The following is a 19,138-nucleotide window of genomic DNA, read 5'->3' as shown; positions in this document are numbered from 1 at the left end:
TTCTCTTGAATGTTTTGGGGTCTCTCTGTAATCTGTCTCTAAAGGCATTGTGTTCCAAAGTGTGGGGCCTGCTAAAGATAAGGCCCTTTCTCTCACTTGAGTTAGTCTCGCTGTCTTGACTGAGGGAATGGTTAAGAGAGCTTTGTTTGCTGAATGAAGGTTCCTGTGTGGTACGTGTACCCGTAGTGCAGTGTTTAGCCAGTCAGCTTTTTCATCATGTATTAGTTTATGTATGATGCATAGTGCTTTGTATTTTATTCTTTGTTCTATGGGTAGCCAGTGAAGTTCGGCCAGAGTTTGTTATATGATCTCTTCTTCTTTTTCCAGTTAGTATTCTCGCTGCTGTGTTTTGTAGAATTTGAAGTGGTCTTATTGTTGTATTTGGGAGTCCTAGAAAAAGTGCCTTACAGTAATCGGTACTGGCGAAAACTAGTGCCTGAAGCACTGTTCTGAAATCTGCAGGAGTTAGTAATGGTTTAAGTTTTCTGAGGATCATGACTTTAGCATAGCCTTCTTTTACTTTTAGCAATGTGTGTTGTTTTAGAGTAATTTTGGGGTCCATTATTATTCCAAGGTTCCTTACTTTTTCCACTAGTTCTATTTTCTGGTTGTTTTTGAGAGTAATTGGGGTTTGAATGATTTCGATATTTTTTCTTTCTAAGTGTAGAAATTCCATTTTTTTTCAATTTTGATCACTAGTTCCATTCAGTTTAATAGTTGTTTTATGATGTCTAGGAACATGTTAGCTAGGTTTAATGTTTTTTCTATTGTCGTCGATTGGTAGAATTAATTGAATATCATCTGCATAGATGTAATGTATGATTCCTAATCCTGCTAGTAGATGGCATAATGGAAGCATGCATATGTTAAAAAGGGTTGCGGACAAGGCTGATCCTTGCGGTACACCTGTTTCAAGATTGAATTTGTCTGATAGTGTGTTGTTGATCTGAACTTAAAAGAACCTATTTTTTAGATATGAGCTGAACCAGTTTGTTTCGTTGTGTAGTCCAGTCTCTTCTAGTCTTTTTAGTAGAATTTTATGATTTACTGTGTCAAAGGCTGTTGATAAGTCTAACATTATTAGAATGTATTGTTTTCCACTATCAAAACCTGTTAGGATGTTGTCTGTAAGTGAGAGGAGTAGTGTCTCAGTACTGTAGTGTTTGCGAAATCCATGTTGTGACGGATATAGTAAGTTATTGTTACCAAGGTGTTCCGCTAGTTGTTTCTATACCGTTTTTTCTATTAATTTGGCTAATAAGGGTAGATTTGAGACTGGACGGTAGTTGTTTAGGATCAAGGGGTCACTGTTTTTTTTTTTCTTTATGATTGGTTTTATAATTGCTCCTTTTAGTATATCTGGGATTGTTCCTTCTTTTAGGGATAGGTTTATCATCTTAGCTAAGCATCACTCCATCAAAGAAATAAATCAGTTTTGTTGGCAAGACTTTACCCTTCTAAAACTGTTGTCTATGATCCAGTAGGAATTGCATCTGAAATTACAGCATGTCTGAGGCTACCTTCTTTGCTTGTATATGTGAGACATTTGACACCTCATCACTTTATAATCCAAAAGCATTCGGGAAGATGATATCAACCAGCCACACCTACTATATGACCACCCCATCACATTCACTGTGATTCCTGAAAATTGTTTAGGGTGCTGCAGTGTTAGTAAGGTGAAATTGAGAATTCATTCTGCTTTGTGTTTGTAAATTATGAAATCTAGAAGTTCATGTATTAAAAATACGTTTTTTGTGCCATGTACAGACTATTTCATTGTCAAGCTGACTCCATAAATTTTATTTTTTCAGTTATATAAACTGTTGCAATAATTTTCCCAGGTGTTGTGGACAGACTTGCCTTGTCAGAATTTTCACCTACTCATATGTTGTGCTATCCTAGAAGCTGAAAAACAACAAATAATGGACGAGCATTATGGCTTTAATGAAATCCTCAAGGTATTCAGCAGTTTCCTACTTGTTTCAAATCTATCTTTGCATGTAGCAGTGTTACAGCAACATAATTGACTTGCATGGTAGTACTTATTTGGTAGCCTGGATCTTAGTTTTTATTACTTAGTAATAAAATAAGTAGTAAATAAGCAGTGAGACACAGGCTGTATATCAAGTAGGTTGTCTTCTACTATCATGCACTTAGTTGAGTTTTAAGCAGGAAGCTGCAATGCAAATGGTCTTGATTTTGCTTATGTGTGCATTATTAGACAACAGCGCAGGCCCTAAATTATCTTACCATGATTATCTTTTTTTTGCATAAAAAAAGTGTTATACTGGAACTTTTTCTATCATGTAAAATGGTTCCTAATGGAAATATTATTTACGTTTAGGAGATTTTCTTTCTATAAAAATACAATTTTTAGATGTCTAAGTTGAAAAGACTACATAAAAATGAAATTTTTCAGCTAGCCTATTTACATTTGTAGATCCCTCATTTTAAAGCTCCTTGCTCTCTTTCCCCATAGAACTTGCCTTCCTGAATTTCCAAATTACCATCTCCAGCAACAGCAGAATTAGAAGGATAAAATTTTGTTTCTTTCTGAGAAATCCCCCATCATTAACTAGTCAGAAGAATGAAGGTCTGTCTGTAGCTTAGGACATTTTCAGATCTTTCTCTTTTTTACAGTGTGAGCAAATCTGAGAATTCTGTATTTCTTAATGTCCCACTAGACCAGTCTAGTATGCATGGGTTTAGCTCCCCCCCCCCCCCCCCCCCCCCCCACCAGCAGATGGAGACAGAGAATATTCTGATTTGCTGATGTCACTTATAGGGCACAGTGAATCTTGCAACATTTCAGTATTTATCTCCAACAGATGTTAGAGGTATTGAATCCCACAGCCTGGAAGTCTTGGAAGAACTGGGGATCAAGAAGTCTCCCTTTCAGCCTCCGGTAGAAGGGGAGAACCCGATATTGGATAGTCTTCATAAACCTTTGCTTTCCACAGAACAGTAAGAGCTATGGTGTCTGCTGAATGGGACTCGCCAGACGTGGGTTTGCATGTGACATGGCAAAGCTGCATCCTTTGCCCTCAGAGGATATGGAACTGTTGAGGTATCTGAAGGTGTACACCTTTCAGCGGTCATGAAGATGATTACAATTCCATTGGAAGGCAATGCAGCCTTAAAAGATGCCTTGGATAGAAGAATAGAGGTTGTGCTGAAGCAGTCCTTTGAAATGGCCACTCTGGCTCTCCATGCCATGATTTTAGTAGTTCCATGTCCAGGCATGTTTTTGATGGGTACAACAAATTCCAGTAGGAGACTTTTTAGCAGATTTTTCTAGAGGTAGAAAGACTAGAGGTTGGGGTTGCTTATGTGGCATATGCACTTCTTGATCTTATTCGTTCCTCAATAATAGACATGGTGACTTTAGTGGCAGCCTGGCATTTGCTGTGGCTGAGGAGCTGGTTAGCAGATACTTCATCAGAGAATGCTAACTAAACTGCCGTTTAAAGGAAAGTTGCTTTTTGGTGATGACTCAAAAAGCTGGATAAGCATTATGGAGATGACAAGATGCTTAAATTGCCGTAGGATAAGAACATAAGAAATTTTCCATGCTGGGTCAGACCAAGGGTCCATCAAGCCCAGCATCCTATTTCCAACAGAGGCTAAACCAGGCCACACACATTTGGCAAGTATCCAAATACCAAGGTTCTCAAAAAGGGGGCTCTAGAAGACCCAGGTTTCATGAAGTGAGACATTACCAGTCAGGGAAAACAGTCCCTTCCCAAAAGGGGCACATTTCTAGCAAATCTCATTCTATTCTTTCTGTGAAAAGATTTTAAGGGGAAAGTCTCAAGTCCAGCGTAGGAAGTCCCAAAATTTCTCTGAGATTCATGGGGCTGATTCCCTAATTCCTCCAGTAGGAGATGCTTGTCTCTGTATTATAGGGAGTGGGTCCACATTACAATGGATCAGTGGGTCCTTTCCATGATAAGAGATAGCTGTGCCTTAGAGTTTGCACACCACTTAAGACATCTTAATGAAATCCCTTTGTGCTTCTCTAGAGAAAAAAAGATCTGTAAAGTCAATATTAGAGCATCTCCTTCACCTGGCAGCTGTGGTCTTAGTGTCTAAAAAGGAAATGGGACAAGGTAGATATTCAAAACTTTATTTTGTGGTTCCATAAAGAGAGGCTATTTTCAGACCCAATCTGGATCTCAAGTGAGTAAATGAGGCCTTGACTGTTTCACAGTTCTCAATGGAGACTCTACGATCCATAATTGTGGCAATGAGAGAAGGAGAATTTTTAACATCTCTGGATCTTTCCAAGGCATATCGCCACATTCTAATTCAGCCATCACATCAGTGTTATCTCAAGTTTGCGGTCCTGTGAGATCATGTTCAGTTTCAAGCTCTATTCTTTGGCTTGGCCATGGTCTTGTGGACATTTTCCAAAGTGATGATGGTAGTGGCAGTAGCCTTGTGCAAAGGAGGAGTGATGTTTCACCCTCATTTGTATTGTATTTTGAATTGTATTTATTTATATTCCACTTTTTCAACACTTCAGAGTGGATTACTTTCATGCACTGTAGGTATTTAGATGATTGGTCAGTAAGAGCAAAGTCAGAGGAGGCCAAGTATTCAGAGTAGTGCGGATGCCTCAGGATCTGGGTGATAAACTTTGCCAAGAGCAGATTGGTCCCTTCTCAGGTTATGGAGTACCTTGGTGCATACTTCAATACCCAGAAAGCTAGAATCTTCTTGACATCTGTTAGATTTGCCAAACTGTGCTTAAATTCAGAAACTGAGATGGAAGTCACTCAAAGTCTGGGATTATTTGGAGGTTTTGGGCTCCATGGCAGTGGCTTTGGATATTATCCTTTGAGCAAGGGCTCATATCTGCTATTGCAGTGGGCTCTATTAACATGAGAGAAGGCACAGAAGGCACAATCTCAAGATTTTGAAGTTAACAATGGAGGCCAGAGCCAGCTTTTGATGGTGGCTATGAAATTACAGTCTATCCAAGGGAATGCCCTTGGTTCTCAGACTTGGGTGATAGTAGTGACTGATGCCAGTCTGAGTGGTTTGGGATGTGCATTGTCAGAGCAAGACAGTTCAGGGTCTCTGGGATCCAATAGAGTCATCATGGTCCATCAGTCTTTTAGAGAAAAAAAGCCATAAAAAAGCTTTGAAGATGTTTGGTCCGGTATTTCAAGGCAGATCAGTTAAGGTGTTCTCAGACAGCGCAACAGTAGTAGCTATGAGAAGTCACCCAGTAGTTGTAGAAACAATTGTTCAAATGGGCGGAAAAGCACCTTCAAATGCTATCAACCTCACATATTGTGGGAGTGGAAAACATTCAGGTTGATTATCTGAGTCTGTACCCATTGAATCCAGAAGAATGGTAGCTGGTTGAGGCAGCCTTCAAGCTCCTAACACTTGAATGGGAAAACCAACTTGGAATCTCATGGCCATGCAAGGAAATTCCAAAGCAGCAAGATTTTTTAGTTGGAAGAAGGAGCCTTATCAGGAGTCGTCTTTGTGTTTCCACCATAGCCCATGATAGACTGGATCATGCAGAAGATAGAAGGGTATCGGGGTTAGGTAATTTTAGTAGCCCCAGATTGGCCCAGGGCTTCTGTGTCAAGGTCCAATGGTCTTGGACAATCTGACTCCCTTTTGCCTATTGGCTTAGCTGCTGATTAGAGAAGATTGAGGAGGAAAAATTATACAGAAGAGGACTCTGTTGTAGTCAAGGAAAAATTGTATATCTTTGTATATTCTAGTCTGGGAATGTGTTTGAGGTTTGGTGTGCGGATACTGGTGTTTTGCCATTTAAGGTTTCAGTTTCCTTGTAATATGGCCTTCAAAAGGGTTTAGCATTGAATTCCCTAAAAGTAGAAGTAGCAGCCATTGCTTAATACAGAGGAAAGATCCATGGTCTTCCCTTGCAGCTCATCTGGAAGTTTCATTATCTCTTAAAGGGAGTGAAGCATCTTCAATCATCACTCCGTAGGGACAAACTTCCATGGGATAAGAATTTGGTTCTCCAAGCCTTATGCTCAACTCCATTTGAACCCATTAGGGAATCATTTGTTAAGGATTTGACTCTGAAGGTGGTTTTTCTGGTGGCACTCTGTTCAGTGAGAATAATTTCTGAATTACAGGCCCTTTCATGCAGGGATCTATGTTTGAACATTTCAGAAACTGGAGTATCCATTTGGATAGTTCCTTCATTTATATCAAGTTAGTATATGCATTTCATTTGAACCGGTCTGTAGATCAGGGGTGGGCAAACTACGGCCCACAGGTCAAATCCAGCCTGACAATAGATTTTTTTTTTCCAGACCTCCTCCTCCTCTATTTGCCCTATTATTTCTGGTCTGCCTTTGTTGATGACTTCAACCTGGATGTCGGTGATCGGAGTTGACATTCCCAGTGGGGCAGGAAGAGGAGCATCATCATCCAGCTGCAATCAGCTGTGTGCGGCTGCCAATGACCCAGTCCCATCAGCGGTGAAGAAGAGAAGAGGCTGAGAGGCCAAGATGCTGCTGATGGACCCAAGTCCCACTGGCGGTGAAGAAAAAGAAGTGGCCTGCCTCTACAATTCACTGTGCATCTGCACCGTTTGGCAAACTGAGCCCGTCTGTCGTCTCTGCAGGCCTTGCGGTATTAAAAGCTCACTAGAGCATCGCGTTTTCTGTGCTGATCTCGCGATACATGAGATCAGCATGGAGGAAGTTCTCGTGCACAAATTTTTAATACCGTGGAACCTACAAAGAGGAGAAGCAGAAGAGCAGTCTTATGGACGATGGATCAGCTCCTTCCCAACTGGCATGTGGTGGCGGGCACAGTAGCATAGAGGAGTAAGAAGGGGCTCCGAGGTTGCATTGGGTGTGTTTGTAAAAATGAATGGGAGTCTGCCTGTGGTCTTTGTGTGTGTATGAGAGAGAGAATGAATGGGGCTCTGTTTGTGAGAATAAATAGGTGCCTGCATGGTGTGTGTGTGTGTGTGTGTAAGAATGAATGGGGCCTGCCTGAGGGGTGTGTGTGGATATAAGAATGAATGGGGCCTGCCTGAGGGGTGTGAGTGTGTATATAAGAATGAATGGGGCCTGCCTGAGGGGTGTGAGTGTGTATGTAAGAATGAATGGGTGCCTGCCTGAGGGGTGTGAGTGTGTATGTAAGAATGAATGGGTGCCTGCCTGAGGGGTGTGAGTGTGTATGTAAGAATGAATGGGGCCTGCCTGAGGGGTGTGTGTGTATATAAGAATGAATGGGGGCCTGCCTGAGGGGTGTGTGTGTATATAAGAATGAATGGGGCCTGCCTGAGGGGTGTGTGTGTGTGTATAAGAATGAATGGGGCCTGCCTGAGGGGTGTGAGTGTGTATGTAAGAATGAATGGGGGCCTGCCTGAGGGGTGTGTGTGTATATAAGAGTGAATGGGGGCCTGCCTGAGGGGTGTGTGTGTGTATATAAGAATGAATGGGGGCCTGTCTGAGGGGTGTGTGTGTGTATATAAGAATGAATGGGTGCCTGCCTGAGGGGTGTGAGTGTGTATGTAAGAATGAATGGGGCTTGCCTGAGGGGTGTGTGTGGATATAAGAATGAATGGGGGCCTGCCTGAGGGGTGTGTGTGTGTGTATATAAGAATGAATGAGTGCCTGCCTGAGGGGTGTGTGTGTGTTTGTAAGAATGAATGGGGCCTGCCTGAGGGGTGTGTGTGGATATAAGAATGAATGGGGCCTGCCTGAGGGGTGTGTGTGGATATAAGAATGAATGGGGCCTGCCTGAGGGGTGTGTGTGTGTATATAAGAATGAATGGGGCCTGCCTGAGGGGTGTGAGTGTGTATGTAAGAATGAATGGGGCCTGCCTGAGGGGTGTGAGTGTGTATGTAAGAATGAATGGGGCCCTGCCTGAGGGGTGTGAGTGTGTATGTAAGAATGAATGGGGCCTGCCTGAGGGGTGTGAGTGTGTATGTAAGAATGAATGGGGCCTGCCTGAGGGGTATGAGTGTGTATATAAGAATGAATGGGTGCCTGCCTGAGGGGTGTGTGTGTGTGTATAAGAATGAATGGGGCCTGCCTGAGGGGTGTGAGTGTGTATATAAGAATGAATGGGTGCCTGCCTGAGGGGGGTGTGTGTGTATAAGAATGAATGGGGCCTGCCTGAGGGGTGTGAGTGTGTATATAAGAATGAATGGGTGCCTGCCTGAGGGGTGTGAGTGTGTATATAAGAATGAATGGGTGCCTGCCTGAGGGGTGTGAGTGTGTATATAAGAATGAATGGGTGCCTGCCTGAGGGGGGTGTGTGTGTATGTGTGTGAGAGGGTAAATGGGAAGCCTTCGGGGGAGGGGGGGTGAAGGAGCCGGTGAGAGAGCATTCTTTGTATGGGTGAGAGAGTATATTTGTGCGTGTGGGTAAGAGACAGAGAGAGAGAGCATGTGTGTGCAACAGTGCCCCCTCCCCTCCTGCCTGCTATTCCATGACAACCTCGGGGCTTCTGGAAATCATAAGTTCCCAGGTATGGAGAGTGGAGAATTTTTTAAACTCCTTACTAATTTTAATTGGGTATTATTTGAAGTCTGTTTTGCAATATTTTATAGGTGTTTTGAACATTTTTATATGCGTTTTCAACTCTTTGATGTTCTGTTTATTAATTGTGTTGAATTATTCTTTTTATTGGTACAATTGCTGCTTTGGTCCTCTCACTGTGGGGTATACTTGGCACTGTAATAGCCCTCCCCCCTGTTCACGGAGTTCTAATGGTAGCCCCATCCCCCCTATGCTGACAGAGCTCTAAGGTGCACATGGCCCTCAACTCCGATAAGCGCTAGTAATGTGGCCTTCGTTTAAAAAAAAAAAAAAAAAAGGTTTGATGACCTCTGCTGTAGATCTTACAACCTTCAAAAGGGAGGCTTATAGGAGTCTGCATTTATTGGATGTAGGAGGCAAAGAAATGTGGTCTCTAAGGCGACTGTTGCCAGATGGATTAAGAAGGCTATTGTTTCCACTTATTTCCAAGGGCTTGTTGGTTCCTCAGGGTCTTAAAGCTCATTCGACAGGAGGACAGATAGCTTTGTGGGCGGCACAACAGTCTGTGTCATTGAGGAGATCTTCAGGGTAGCCACATGGGCTTCCTTGCATATTTTCTGCAAGCATTATAGATTGGATGTGCAGGCTGGAAAGTTAGCCTCCTTTGGGGCAGGGGTCCTGAGGACTGGTTTGCTGGCTCTCTCCCTGTTTGAAGATGGCTTGGGTACATCTTATGTGTACTGGACTGGTCTGGTGGACAATAAGTAAAGAGAAATTAGGTTTCTTATGTGCTTATTTTCTTTCTTTGGATCCTACCAGACCAGTCCAGGGTCCCACCTTTTTCTAGCCAACACTCCGTTGAATAGTTGGGTTTTTTCATGCCATTTGTTGAAGCTGAAAGAAAAAAAATAGTTTAATGATCAAATTTAAGGGTTCGAATCTGGTCTCCCCTGATCTTGGGGGGTGGGAGTTTTTTTAATGTATGTTTTGTTACAGTTATACTGGCGTTCTACAGGATTCACTGTTCCCTATGAGGTGTGACATCAGCAAAACAGAGCCTTCTCTATCTCCATCTGCTGGCAGGGGGATTAAACTCATGCGTACCGGACTTGTCTGGAAGGACTCAAGGAAAGAAAATTAGCAGGTGTGCAACCTTGTTTCTTCGTATTTGTCTTAATGCTCTATCTGTGGCACTACTCTTGACTGTGAGGTGAAGCGAGCAGATGGAGTCTGTGCAAAGCATACAGGCTTTTAACTTCCTTTTCCAGGTTCTTCCAAAGAGTTTCATTTTCTTTTAAAGGAAAAGGAGCCATTTTGAGAAGAGACCCTTTACATTTGTATGTTAGGATATTTTTTAAGCCATTATCACGATATCTCAGGAACTGTTTGTCATGCAAACAAATAATTGATATCATTAGAAAGCAGATTTCTTTTATTGGAATAATCAAGAGGTTGTAGTGCATGAGTTATCCAGACCACAAGTCCCTTTTTGAGATGTTGGCCCTTTAGGGATTCGTTTTGTAACTGCCCAAAAGGATTGAAAGTCACTTACCCATGGACTATACACCAGTTTTCAAACGGAAAATGTGTGTGTGCTTTCCGTTTGAAAATTATACCAGAAAAACTCCACGCACACATTTTGCACCTGCTAATTGGTAGATTTTTTTTCTGAGTAAAAACTCTTGAAAATTCTGTGCATAAGGGTTAACCTCTCCCCAATCCCACCCCTGGGAATGCCTCTTGTTCAAAGTATATGCACCGAGGACCTATGCACTTACCTTTACCTGCACATAAGAAGGCAGTTTTCAAAAAGACCATTTCTGAGGGTGGACCACTGTTGTATTCATGGAAACGGCTTTGAAAATGACCTTCTTAATAGGGTGCAGAGAGTCCAGGACCAGTATGGCTCCTAGAACTTTGCTCTGTCACTGGGAAGCTGAGACCTGCAGGAAGGTGAGACACATTTCTTGACCAAGAAATCTTGCAGAAATAAATCACGTCCCAAAAACTCATAGCTAGATCAGATAGCATAGTTACCGCCGCAGCAAACATCTGTTGCAGCTTTGCGACATCGTTGCCTGTCTCTTGTACAAAGACACTGTAAAAGACATTTCCTGTGTTGAGTACCAGCTGTGAAATCTCGTTTGGCATTAATTTTGTTGAATTTAACAAAAGCATTATCTGCACTTTTGAATGCATTGTTTTAGCATTTTTACCAAATTCTAGGCAGTGGTTTTTCCAGTAAATATTAATACTTTTAAATTACCCAAATCAGTATTTTTACTTTATTTGCCAAACCCAGCTCTTTACTCTAAGCTTTAAAGATGCCTTGTTCAGGCTGGGCATTTTAAAATTATGCATGCTGTTTGATTTGTACAGATATAGCTAGAAACAGCATGATTTTATATACTCTGCTTTTAAATTCATTCCTTTACAACATACTCTAGAAATGCATACGTCCCTTTATGACTAGATATGTACAGGGAGGTTTTATCCCATTTTATGTCTACGTGAAGAAAGCTAAGCCCATAAACCCGAATGGTGCCCCTGCTGCAGGTTGATAGCATCGTCCCAGACTTGCTCCTTTAGCCAAATTTTATCCTGTGAAAGTGCGTAGCAGAAAGCACATGGTCACTGAATAGTTGTGCATTAAAAAGTCTATTTCCCCTGAAATAATTTGTGGTGTCTGTGTTTGGAATCTGAAGTAGATACCCAGTAGAAATAATCAATCTGGATTTTTGCTCTGCCTTTTGGGATAAAAGATTTCCCTGTGCTCATAATTGAATCAGTGGGAAGAATTCACAGTACACAGTTCCAGACATGTGCATGCCAGTTTTCATTCTGCAGAGAATGTGTGCACTTTATTGTAAATAAAATGTGCAGAGTTTAGCCTGATCATCCTATTTATCTATTAAATAAAATATCCAGTTTTTTCATGTAATCACTGAAACATCACATTTTAATTTCTTTGATTCTTCTTGCTTTCTAGCTCTATTTTTAACTGTTCAGCCCATGCCCACCCCCTCCTTTTTTTTTTTTTTTTGTTTGTTTACAGTGTGGTAAACTAATGCATTTGTAATCCTGTGAATGGTTGGAAAAACTGCAATTAGATTTATTAAGCTATTTTACAGAAAAGGCATAAGGCGAGTTCTTTTTAAATATTATTTTACCGCTGCTAAATGTGTGTTCATTGCAATTATTTCAGCACATCAATGAGCTATCCATGAAACTGGATGTGGACGATGTGCTCTGCAAAGCAGAAGCGATTTCTATGCAAATGATGAAATGCAAGGTAGTTATGAAATTTACTGCTTTTGAAATTGACAGATTCTGAAATTATACATTTGAGTAGTTGTGATAATTGATATTCTCACAGGACAAGCAGGATGTTAGTCCTCACATATGGGTGACATCACAGGATGGAGCCCCAATCACGGAACACTTCTGTCAAAGTTTCCAGAACTTTGACTGGCCCCTACTGGGCATGCCCAGCATGGCACTAACCCTGCAGCCAGCAGGGGTCCCCCTTCAGTCTTCTTTTTTCTGCGCAGTAGTAGTCACGCGGTTAAGGAGCTCTGCATAGATTCCTGACAGGAATTTTCCTCTCAGAATTACTAAAATTTAATTTACCCCACAGGGGTCCCTCCTTCAACTTTTTCAAGCCGCGGTACTCCGGTAAAGTTTTACCCATTTTCCATCGATCACCGTCAAGTTTGGCCCTTGTGGTCTACTGGCCGTCGACTGTACCGCGGCTCAGTTTTTTCATGGCCATGGTGTCGGGGTTCCGCCGGTGCCTGGACTGTAATCACACCATGTCCATCACAGACCCTCACAAAGTCTGTGTAATGAGTCTCGGATGTGAACATGATGTCCTAACCTGCACCAAATGTGCTCTTATGACACCAAACAGTCGCAAGGCTAGAATGGAGAAGATGGAATTTTTCTTCCATACTCAAACCCCGACGCAGTCTATTGCATCGACGTCGTCAGAACCGGCACCGTCAACTTCACGCCAGCATCGACTTCCGGCCGGTGACCATCCGGCATCGACAACTTCTCGGCCTTTGACACCCTCTACACCTCCTCAGGACCGAGGGGATTGTAGAGATAAACATCGCCACCGGCATCGAAAGTCTCGGACCATCGAGGGAGCGAAATCATCGACCTCGCCATCGTCCGAGCCCCAGTCGAAGAAGCCCTGTCCAGAAAAGGCACAGACCTTTTCGGCGACTGGGTCACCAAGGCAACCCTCACCCGACAGGGTATTGGGAGCTGCGACTCCGCCTTTAACGGTGGTCCCTCCGGCTATGCCTCTGCCTCCTTCTTCTGTTCCGGAGCCGGGGCTGCTTGCTCCAGGTCTCCGAGAAGAACTGGACAGGATGGTTCAGGAGGCCATCGACAAGGCAATTCATCAACTCCAGGTTCCTCCGGCACCGACACCGGTACCGATTGCGGAATCGACCATTGACCCGATTCCAGCAGCATTGGCACCGCTGCTCTCGAGTATGGAAGTGCTTATGGCCGCTTTTCCACCAATGGACCCCAGGTCACCGAGGCTCCGGTGCCCTCCCTGCTTGCTTTGTCATCGGGAGGAGAAACACCGTTCCCGCATCCCTCCATCGGGAGTGCTTGCCGATGCCTCAGCCGTCGATGCCGATATGTCCGTCGGTGCCACCGATCCACCCATCGGTGCCGACGCGTCCATCGGCACCACCGAGCCATCCATCGATGCCTGCACAGGTACCTTCGATGCCCTCATCGGTGCCTCCAGTTAGTCCTTCGGAGCCTCAACCAGGACCTTCAGGAATCCCACCGCCCTGTCCTCCTCTAGTCCCTAGAGGAGCAGGTGCTGATCCCTATGACACCTGGACTGATGATTCTTCACCTGACACCGATGATTTACCTTCACCATCTTCACCTACTGAAAGCAGAAAGCGTTCTCCTTCAGAGGACCTTTCCTTTATAAATTTTGTGAAGGAGATGTCTGAATTGGTTCCCTTCCAATTGCAGACTGAACAAGATGAATGGCATCAAAGATGGAGCTGTTACAATTCCTGGATGCTCCCAAGGAAATAACCTCCATCCCTATCCACCAGGTTCTTCTGGATCTCCTCAAAAAGAACTGGGAACATCCTGGCTCTGTTGCTCCAGTCCACAGGAAAGCTGACACCACCTATCTCGTTCAATCAGCTCCAGGCTTTCGCAAACCTCAATTGGATCACCAATCTGTGGTTGTCGAATCTGCCCAGAAAGGAGATCAAAACCTCACACTTCCTTTCCCCCAGGCAAGGAAGAGAAATTTCTAGATGCCATTGGTCGCCATATCTTCCAGGGATCAATGCTCCTCTCCAGAATTGCCTCTTATCAGCTCTATATCACCCAATATAATAGGGTCTTATTTAAGCAGATGCAAGACTTAACAGACTCCCTGCCTCAGCAATTTCAAGAGCAACTCCAAACCCTAGTAAACAAGGGTTTTGAGGCAGGCAAGCATGAGATCAGATCATCTTACGATATCTTTGACACTGCTACTAGGGTATCTGCAGCTGCTATCTCGGCAAGACGATGGGCCTGGCTCAAGTCTTCCGACCTTAGCCCTGAAGTACAAGACAGATTATCCGACCTGCCTTGTGTAGGAGATAATCTGTTTGGCGAGCACATTCAACAAACAGTGGCAGAACTCAAGGACCATCATGAGACCCTAAGACAGCTCTCTCTGATGCCTTCTGAGTACTCTTCAAAACAGCCCTTTCGGAAGGACTCTAAGATGTCATTTTTCCGCCCGAAGAAGTCCTACCCGCCACCAACTAGAACCCGTTCTACGAGACCGTTTCAAAAAGCCCAGTCTCAGACACGAAATCAAAAACCACAAGCAGCTTCTCAGCTGGGCCCTGCTTCTGGTTTTTGACTCCTGCATAGAGAGCAGCAGCCAGCTTCCATTGCCCCACATACCAGTAGGAGGTCGATTGTGCCATTTCAACAACAAGTGGCACTCAATCACCTCAGACCAGTGGGTCCTAGCGATAATTGCTCAAGGTTATCGGCTGAACTTTCTCTCCATTCCATCAGACTCCCCACCTCTACCAACATGGAGAACATCCGATCACTCCATCCTTCTGGAGCAGGAGGTCTCCCTCCTCCTCCAGTCCAAGGCAATAGAATCAGTGCCCTATTCCCAACAAGGCCTAGGGTTCTATTCCCGGTACTTTCTAATCCCCAAAAAATCAGGAGGCGTTCGTCCAATTCTGGATCTACGTGCCCTCAACAAGTACCTCCAGCGAGAGAAGTTCAAAATGGTAACCTTGGGCTCTCTTCTTCCTCTTCTACAAAGAGGAGACTGGCTCTGCTCTCTAGACCTCCAGGACGCACACACTCATATCGTGATAATTCCCTCTCATCGCAAATACCTGAGGTTTCTAGTAGGACCTGAGCACTATCAGTATAGAGTGCTTCCATTCGGCCTCGCGTCTGCACCACAAGTCTTCATAAAATGCCTCGTTGTAGTTGCAGCCTTCCTCAGGACTCAAGGTGTTCATGTCTACCCCTATCTAGACGATTGGTTAATCAGGGCTCCCACTCAGCAAGCTGCTCTGTCGTCCCTACATCTTACTTTACACACTCTAACTTCACTCGGATTTCTTGTCAACTACGACAAATCCTACTTAGTCCCATCTCAAACCTTATCGTTCATTGGGGCAGACTTAGACACCTTGCAGGCAAAGGCTTTTCTTCAGCTCTCCCCTCAGCCTCTATCAACATACATGTTGTGTTTTCCAGTACCAGTATAAGAACATTATAAATCTTTTCATTTAGTCCTCAGCTTACGAGTTCAAACTTGTGTGCTGATACTTGCCCACAGCGAAAGCAAAGTTGCTTACCAGTAACAGGTGTTCTCCAAAGCCAATATGACAAATCAGCCACACATTCCCATCTTCCTCCTTTTACAGCGAATGCTAGCTTACTACTAAGACTGGGGAGACTTGCATACCTGTGGCACTGCAGGAACACTTGTGCAGAAAACAAGCTTGGGTTTTCTGACTTCTGAGAGAACTTTTCTACCTTGACAGCATTGGATAACATCGCCTACTTGACTGGTTGATTTGTCCTGTTGTCTACAGAGAATATCTGTTACAAGTAAGCAACTTTGCTTATCCAGTGCTATAGTAATTTTCTATTTCTTCTAGGAATTGCCTCAAGCAGTTGGTGAAGTCCTGGGGCTGCAGACCAGTGCTGTTACACCGGATTCAGACACAGGAGACAATAGAAGTGTCACGGCAAAGAGTTCTCGGAAATCACCATATCTCAACAACTCTGTGCCTTTACCCACCCCTAATGGGAGAGAAGAGATTGGCTCACGGGCAATGAACACAACCTACAGTATTCATAAACTGACACACACATAATCATTGTTCTGGGATAAATTCTCAAGGTCACTTTATTTGCAACACTTTTTCAAAAAAATTGACACTTAGATATTGGTTAAATTTCGATGTTGATGAATTTTTCAGTTTGGAATTTTTAAGTACATTTAGGCATTTGTCAAATGTGATGCCTTTGCATTAAAGCTTTACAAAAAGGTCTGATCCAATTATTTTTCTAGTTACTTCTACCAAAAGCCTTTTGTTTTCAGTTTCATTCCTTAATATTTTTGAGCTAAGTGCATTTTATTTTCCTGCAGTGAACTGAAAAGGGATTCAAGTTAAGGAGCTTGAGTTGGCAATTATGTATTCTCACTACTTTTCACATTTATTGGACTCTGATTTGGTCGGTCTTTAGTTTGATTAAATTCAAAGAATGCAAAGAGGATTTTGTGTACTTTATCTAAAAGATGGAATATGCATCCCCCCAGCGAATGGTTTTATGATACAAATGTTTTTCTCTCATAGGTTTACAGAATACTTTTACAGTTTTTAATGTGGGTTAAAAATCTGGTTTTCCCATTGATACAATTTGATGTCTAATTCTGAATCGTGAATGAACAGCATATTTTTGTATGCACAATATATTTCCTTGTTTCTTAATATACAGGAGGCAGTAAGTTCAGAATAGTGCAGAGTAAGCTTGCCCATTGCTCAGGGCATAGCTATTAGTGTTTATTTGTGTAAGCCAACATGACCAAATTAATGTTGGTGCTTTTGTAAAGTATTTTTAATGTTGATAAGCCAGGTATACATACTATGAGGAGGTTACTTATCTTTCAGAATGTAAATATACTAAGTTTATTTACAAGCATTAACAGCATATTGACTTATCAGTAAACTTTCACTGAAGCTATTTTTATGCTAGTCTAGTGTTTGGGAAGGGGAGGGTGGTTGAATTTAAAACAGAAAAAAATAATACCTTCTATTAAACACAGTACAGAATCTTCTGTTTATGGAAAACCTTGCAGAAGTTTTGCCATGCCACATGCCACTTTACATGGTCAGTAACACAACTGGTTCATTATTTATATTTGAATTTGGATGTGTTGTACAGATTATAAAATAAAACCCAGAATGAATGTTTTTGATTAAATCATGCTTAAAAATAATATGGGCTGGTGTTTTGTTCTACACCCAACCACGAACTGTTGGCATCCTTGTTAAGATGACAAATTGTCTAGCATGTGCCAGGAAGGTGATAGTCTGAATGGCTAGAAGGCAATAAGGATATCCCCCACAGTATGCTGTCCACTGATCACTGAAGATGGTGACTGCATTGACACAATTTAAGTTATGCTGTTAGAAATACTTGAGGCTCTGCTCTATCTATGACCCTTCACCTAATAAGCTGTTTTAATTCATGTGTTTTGATCAGTTCAAAAGAAGTCAGCATTACTGTCACTATATCTTGGAACATCTGATGTCAGGTTATTCTAATAACAGAATCCACTATGACTTCTCCATTCTTAAATTCTTTCCTCCACTGAAGGTAAAATCATTTTCTGGGTTAAAAAAAAAAATTTCTGTAAAAGAAACAATCTGTAATAGTCCAGATATGGACCCTCAAGTGAAAAGTTAATATTGGTTGCATTTCATTATTTATTTTAGGGTCAATAAATCTTATTAAACCATACAAATGTTTACATGAAATTTGGCTGATTAAAATCAGATTATGTGACACCATTTGGCAAAGTACTAGTGCCTGTTCTCAGTAATAAAATGGTCATCGTTATTTGCATTATATCAGTAATACCTCAGTGGGGGGATGTTCATGGTGTCCGTGTTCCAGATAGTTGTTGTCCATATCCATTCCCATTTGCCTTAAGTTTGCAAAATTCCTGAGCAGTACAAGCAGTCAAATATGTGGGCATACTTAGCCCCCTATCGAGGTTTTCTGATGCTGCAAATAAAAACAAAAGCATGCAGTTTAGGGAAACTTTTTTAAGGAGGTTGCCAAATCCATAGTGGAAAGAGTGTTACTTTTTAAGCTATCTTTCAATAATAGTTTTGACAGAAACTGTAAAATTCAGAGAGCAGTGAATTGGAGACCAGTAGTTGACTACCTCACTTTCCAAGATTCTTCATCTCTCCTGTTATAATAGCATGAACTGCAGTTTATGGAGCCAGAAGATGCAGATATTCTTGTAAGGCACTAGGAAAAAGAGTAATGAAAGCACTCTTTAACAATAGGTTACAGTTCTAGAAATGGATAACTGCCTGTTCAATAAAGAAAGTCTGCTAAATTGATAAGTGCTTTGATGTTGTCAAACGCTAAACCAATTGCTGCTAGCAGTGGCAAATGACTGCTTCTGTTTGTCCTGCAACAGTATGTCTCATGCATAATGACAGCAAGGGGCCAATCCAATACAGCCTGCTCAGCCGAGTGCACTGTTAACCCAGGTTGGAATGCGCGTCCACAACCCCTTATTCTATAAGGGGATTAGGGCGTCCAAAATGTGTGTCCAACCCCCCCCCAAAACTAATAGCGCTTATCACATGCAAATGAATGTTGATGAGGCTGTTACCTATTCTTCCCAGATCCCAAAAAATGTGTGCCCAACCCGCACATTTTTACCCTCATAAATTAACACCTGCCCAGAGCAGGCATTAATTTGAGCAACCCAAAAAAAAGTGTACAGAAAAGCAGAAAATACTGCTTTTCTGTACTTCCTCCGACTTAATATTGTGGTGAAATTAAGTTTGAGAAACAAGGACAGAATGTAAAAAAAAAATAAAATTGTTTTTAAAGTTTGTTAGGTTAAGAAAAGGGACTCTCAATCAAGGGACTGTGCACAGGTTAGGAAAAAGGATGCTCGTAAAATTGAGCGTCCCTGACAGCCACCTCTCCTGGGCAGCTGCTGCTGAGGAGGCACTAGGGGTGCACATTTCTTCCCAGCCCCTTCTTGGCAGCACGACCCCTCATTTAAATATTCAATTGCACGCCCAGGAGAGGTGGTTGGGCGTGTATTAGGGAAGCAGGCACTCAACACCGAGTGCCCGTTTTCTATGCTGATTTATTGGATCGGCCTGAAAGTGATCATTTTTCATTGGAGGATGAAAAAAGTGCATCCTGAAACAGTGGAGCATGATTCTGGGGATGATAAAAACAGGGATGCTAAAATAAGAGCATTACCAAGCCTATAGTCATAAATTTGAATGCTACCCAAGTGAAATATTTAAAAAGGGAAGAGGAAAAAAAGAGGTCATTACAGTTTTCTAA

At 42.5% G+C, this 19,138-nt stretch overlaps 1 protein-coding gene across 1 annotated transcript in view; it reads left to right on the top strand.

Annotated features, from left to right (window-relative positions):
- Window positions 1–17,024, top strand: part of TBC1D15 (TBC1 domain family member 15) — a 185,972-nt gene extending 168,948 nt beyond the window's left edge. Inside the window, exons 15-17 of the mRNA XM_029597175.1 lie at window positions 1,845–1,961; window positions 11,703–11,789; window positions 15,682–17,024. Of these exons, the coding sequence (XP_029453035.1) occupies window positions 1,845–1,961; window positions 11,703–11,789; window positions 15,682–15,900 (423 nt within the window). The 3' untranslated portion in view covers window positions 15,901–17,024. The remainder of the gene's footprint in view (window positions 1–1,844; window positions 1,962–11,702; window positions 11,790–15,681) is intronic.
- Window positions 17,025–19,138: the final 2,114 nt, after the last annotated feature.

Source organism: Rhinatrema bivittatum, chromosome 4, assembly GCF_901001135.1.
Source record: "Rhinatrema bivittatum chromosome 4, aRhiBiv1.1, whole genome shotgun sequence".
NCBI lineage: Eukaryota > Metazoa > Chordata > Amphibia > Gymnophiona > Rhinatrematidae > Rhinatrema > Rhinatrema bivittatum.
The sequence above is the reverse complement of the archived record's forward strand: the minus strand, read 5'-3'. Positions and strand labels throughout refer to the sequence as shown.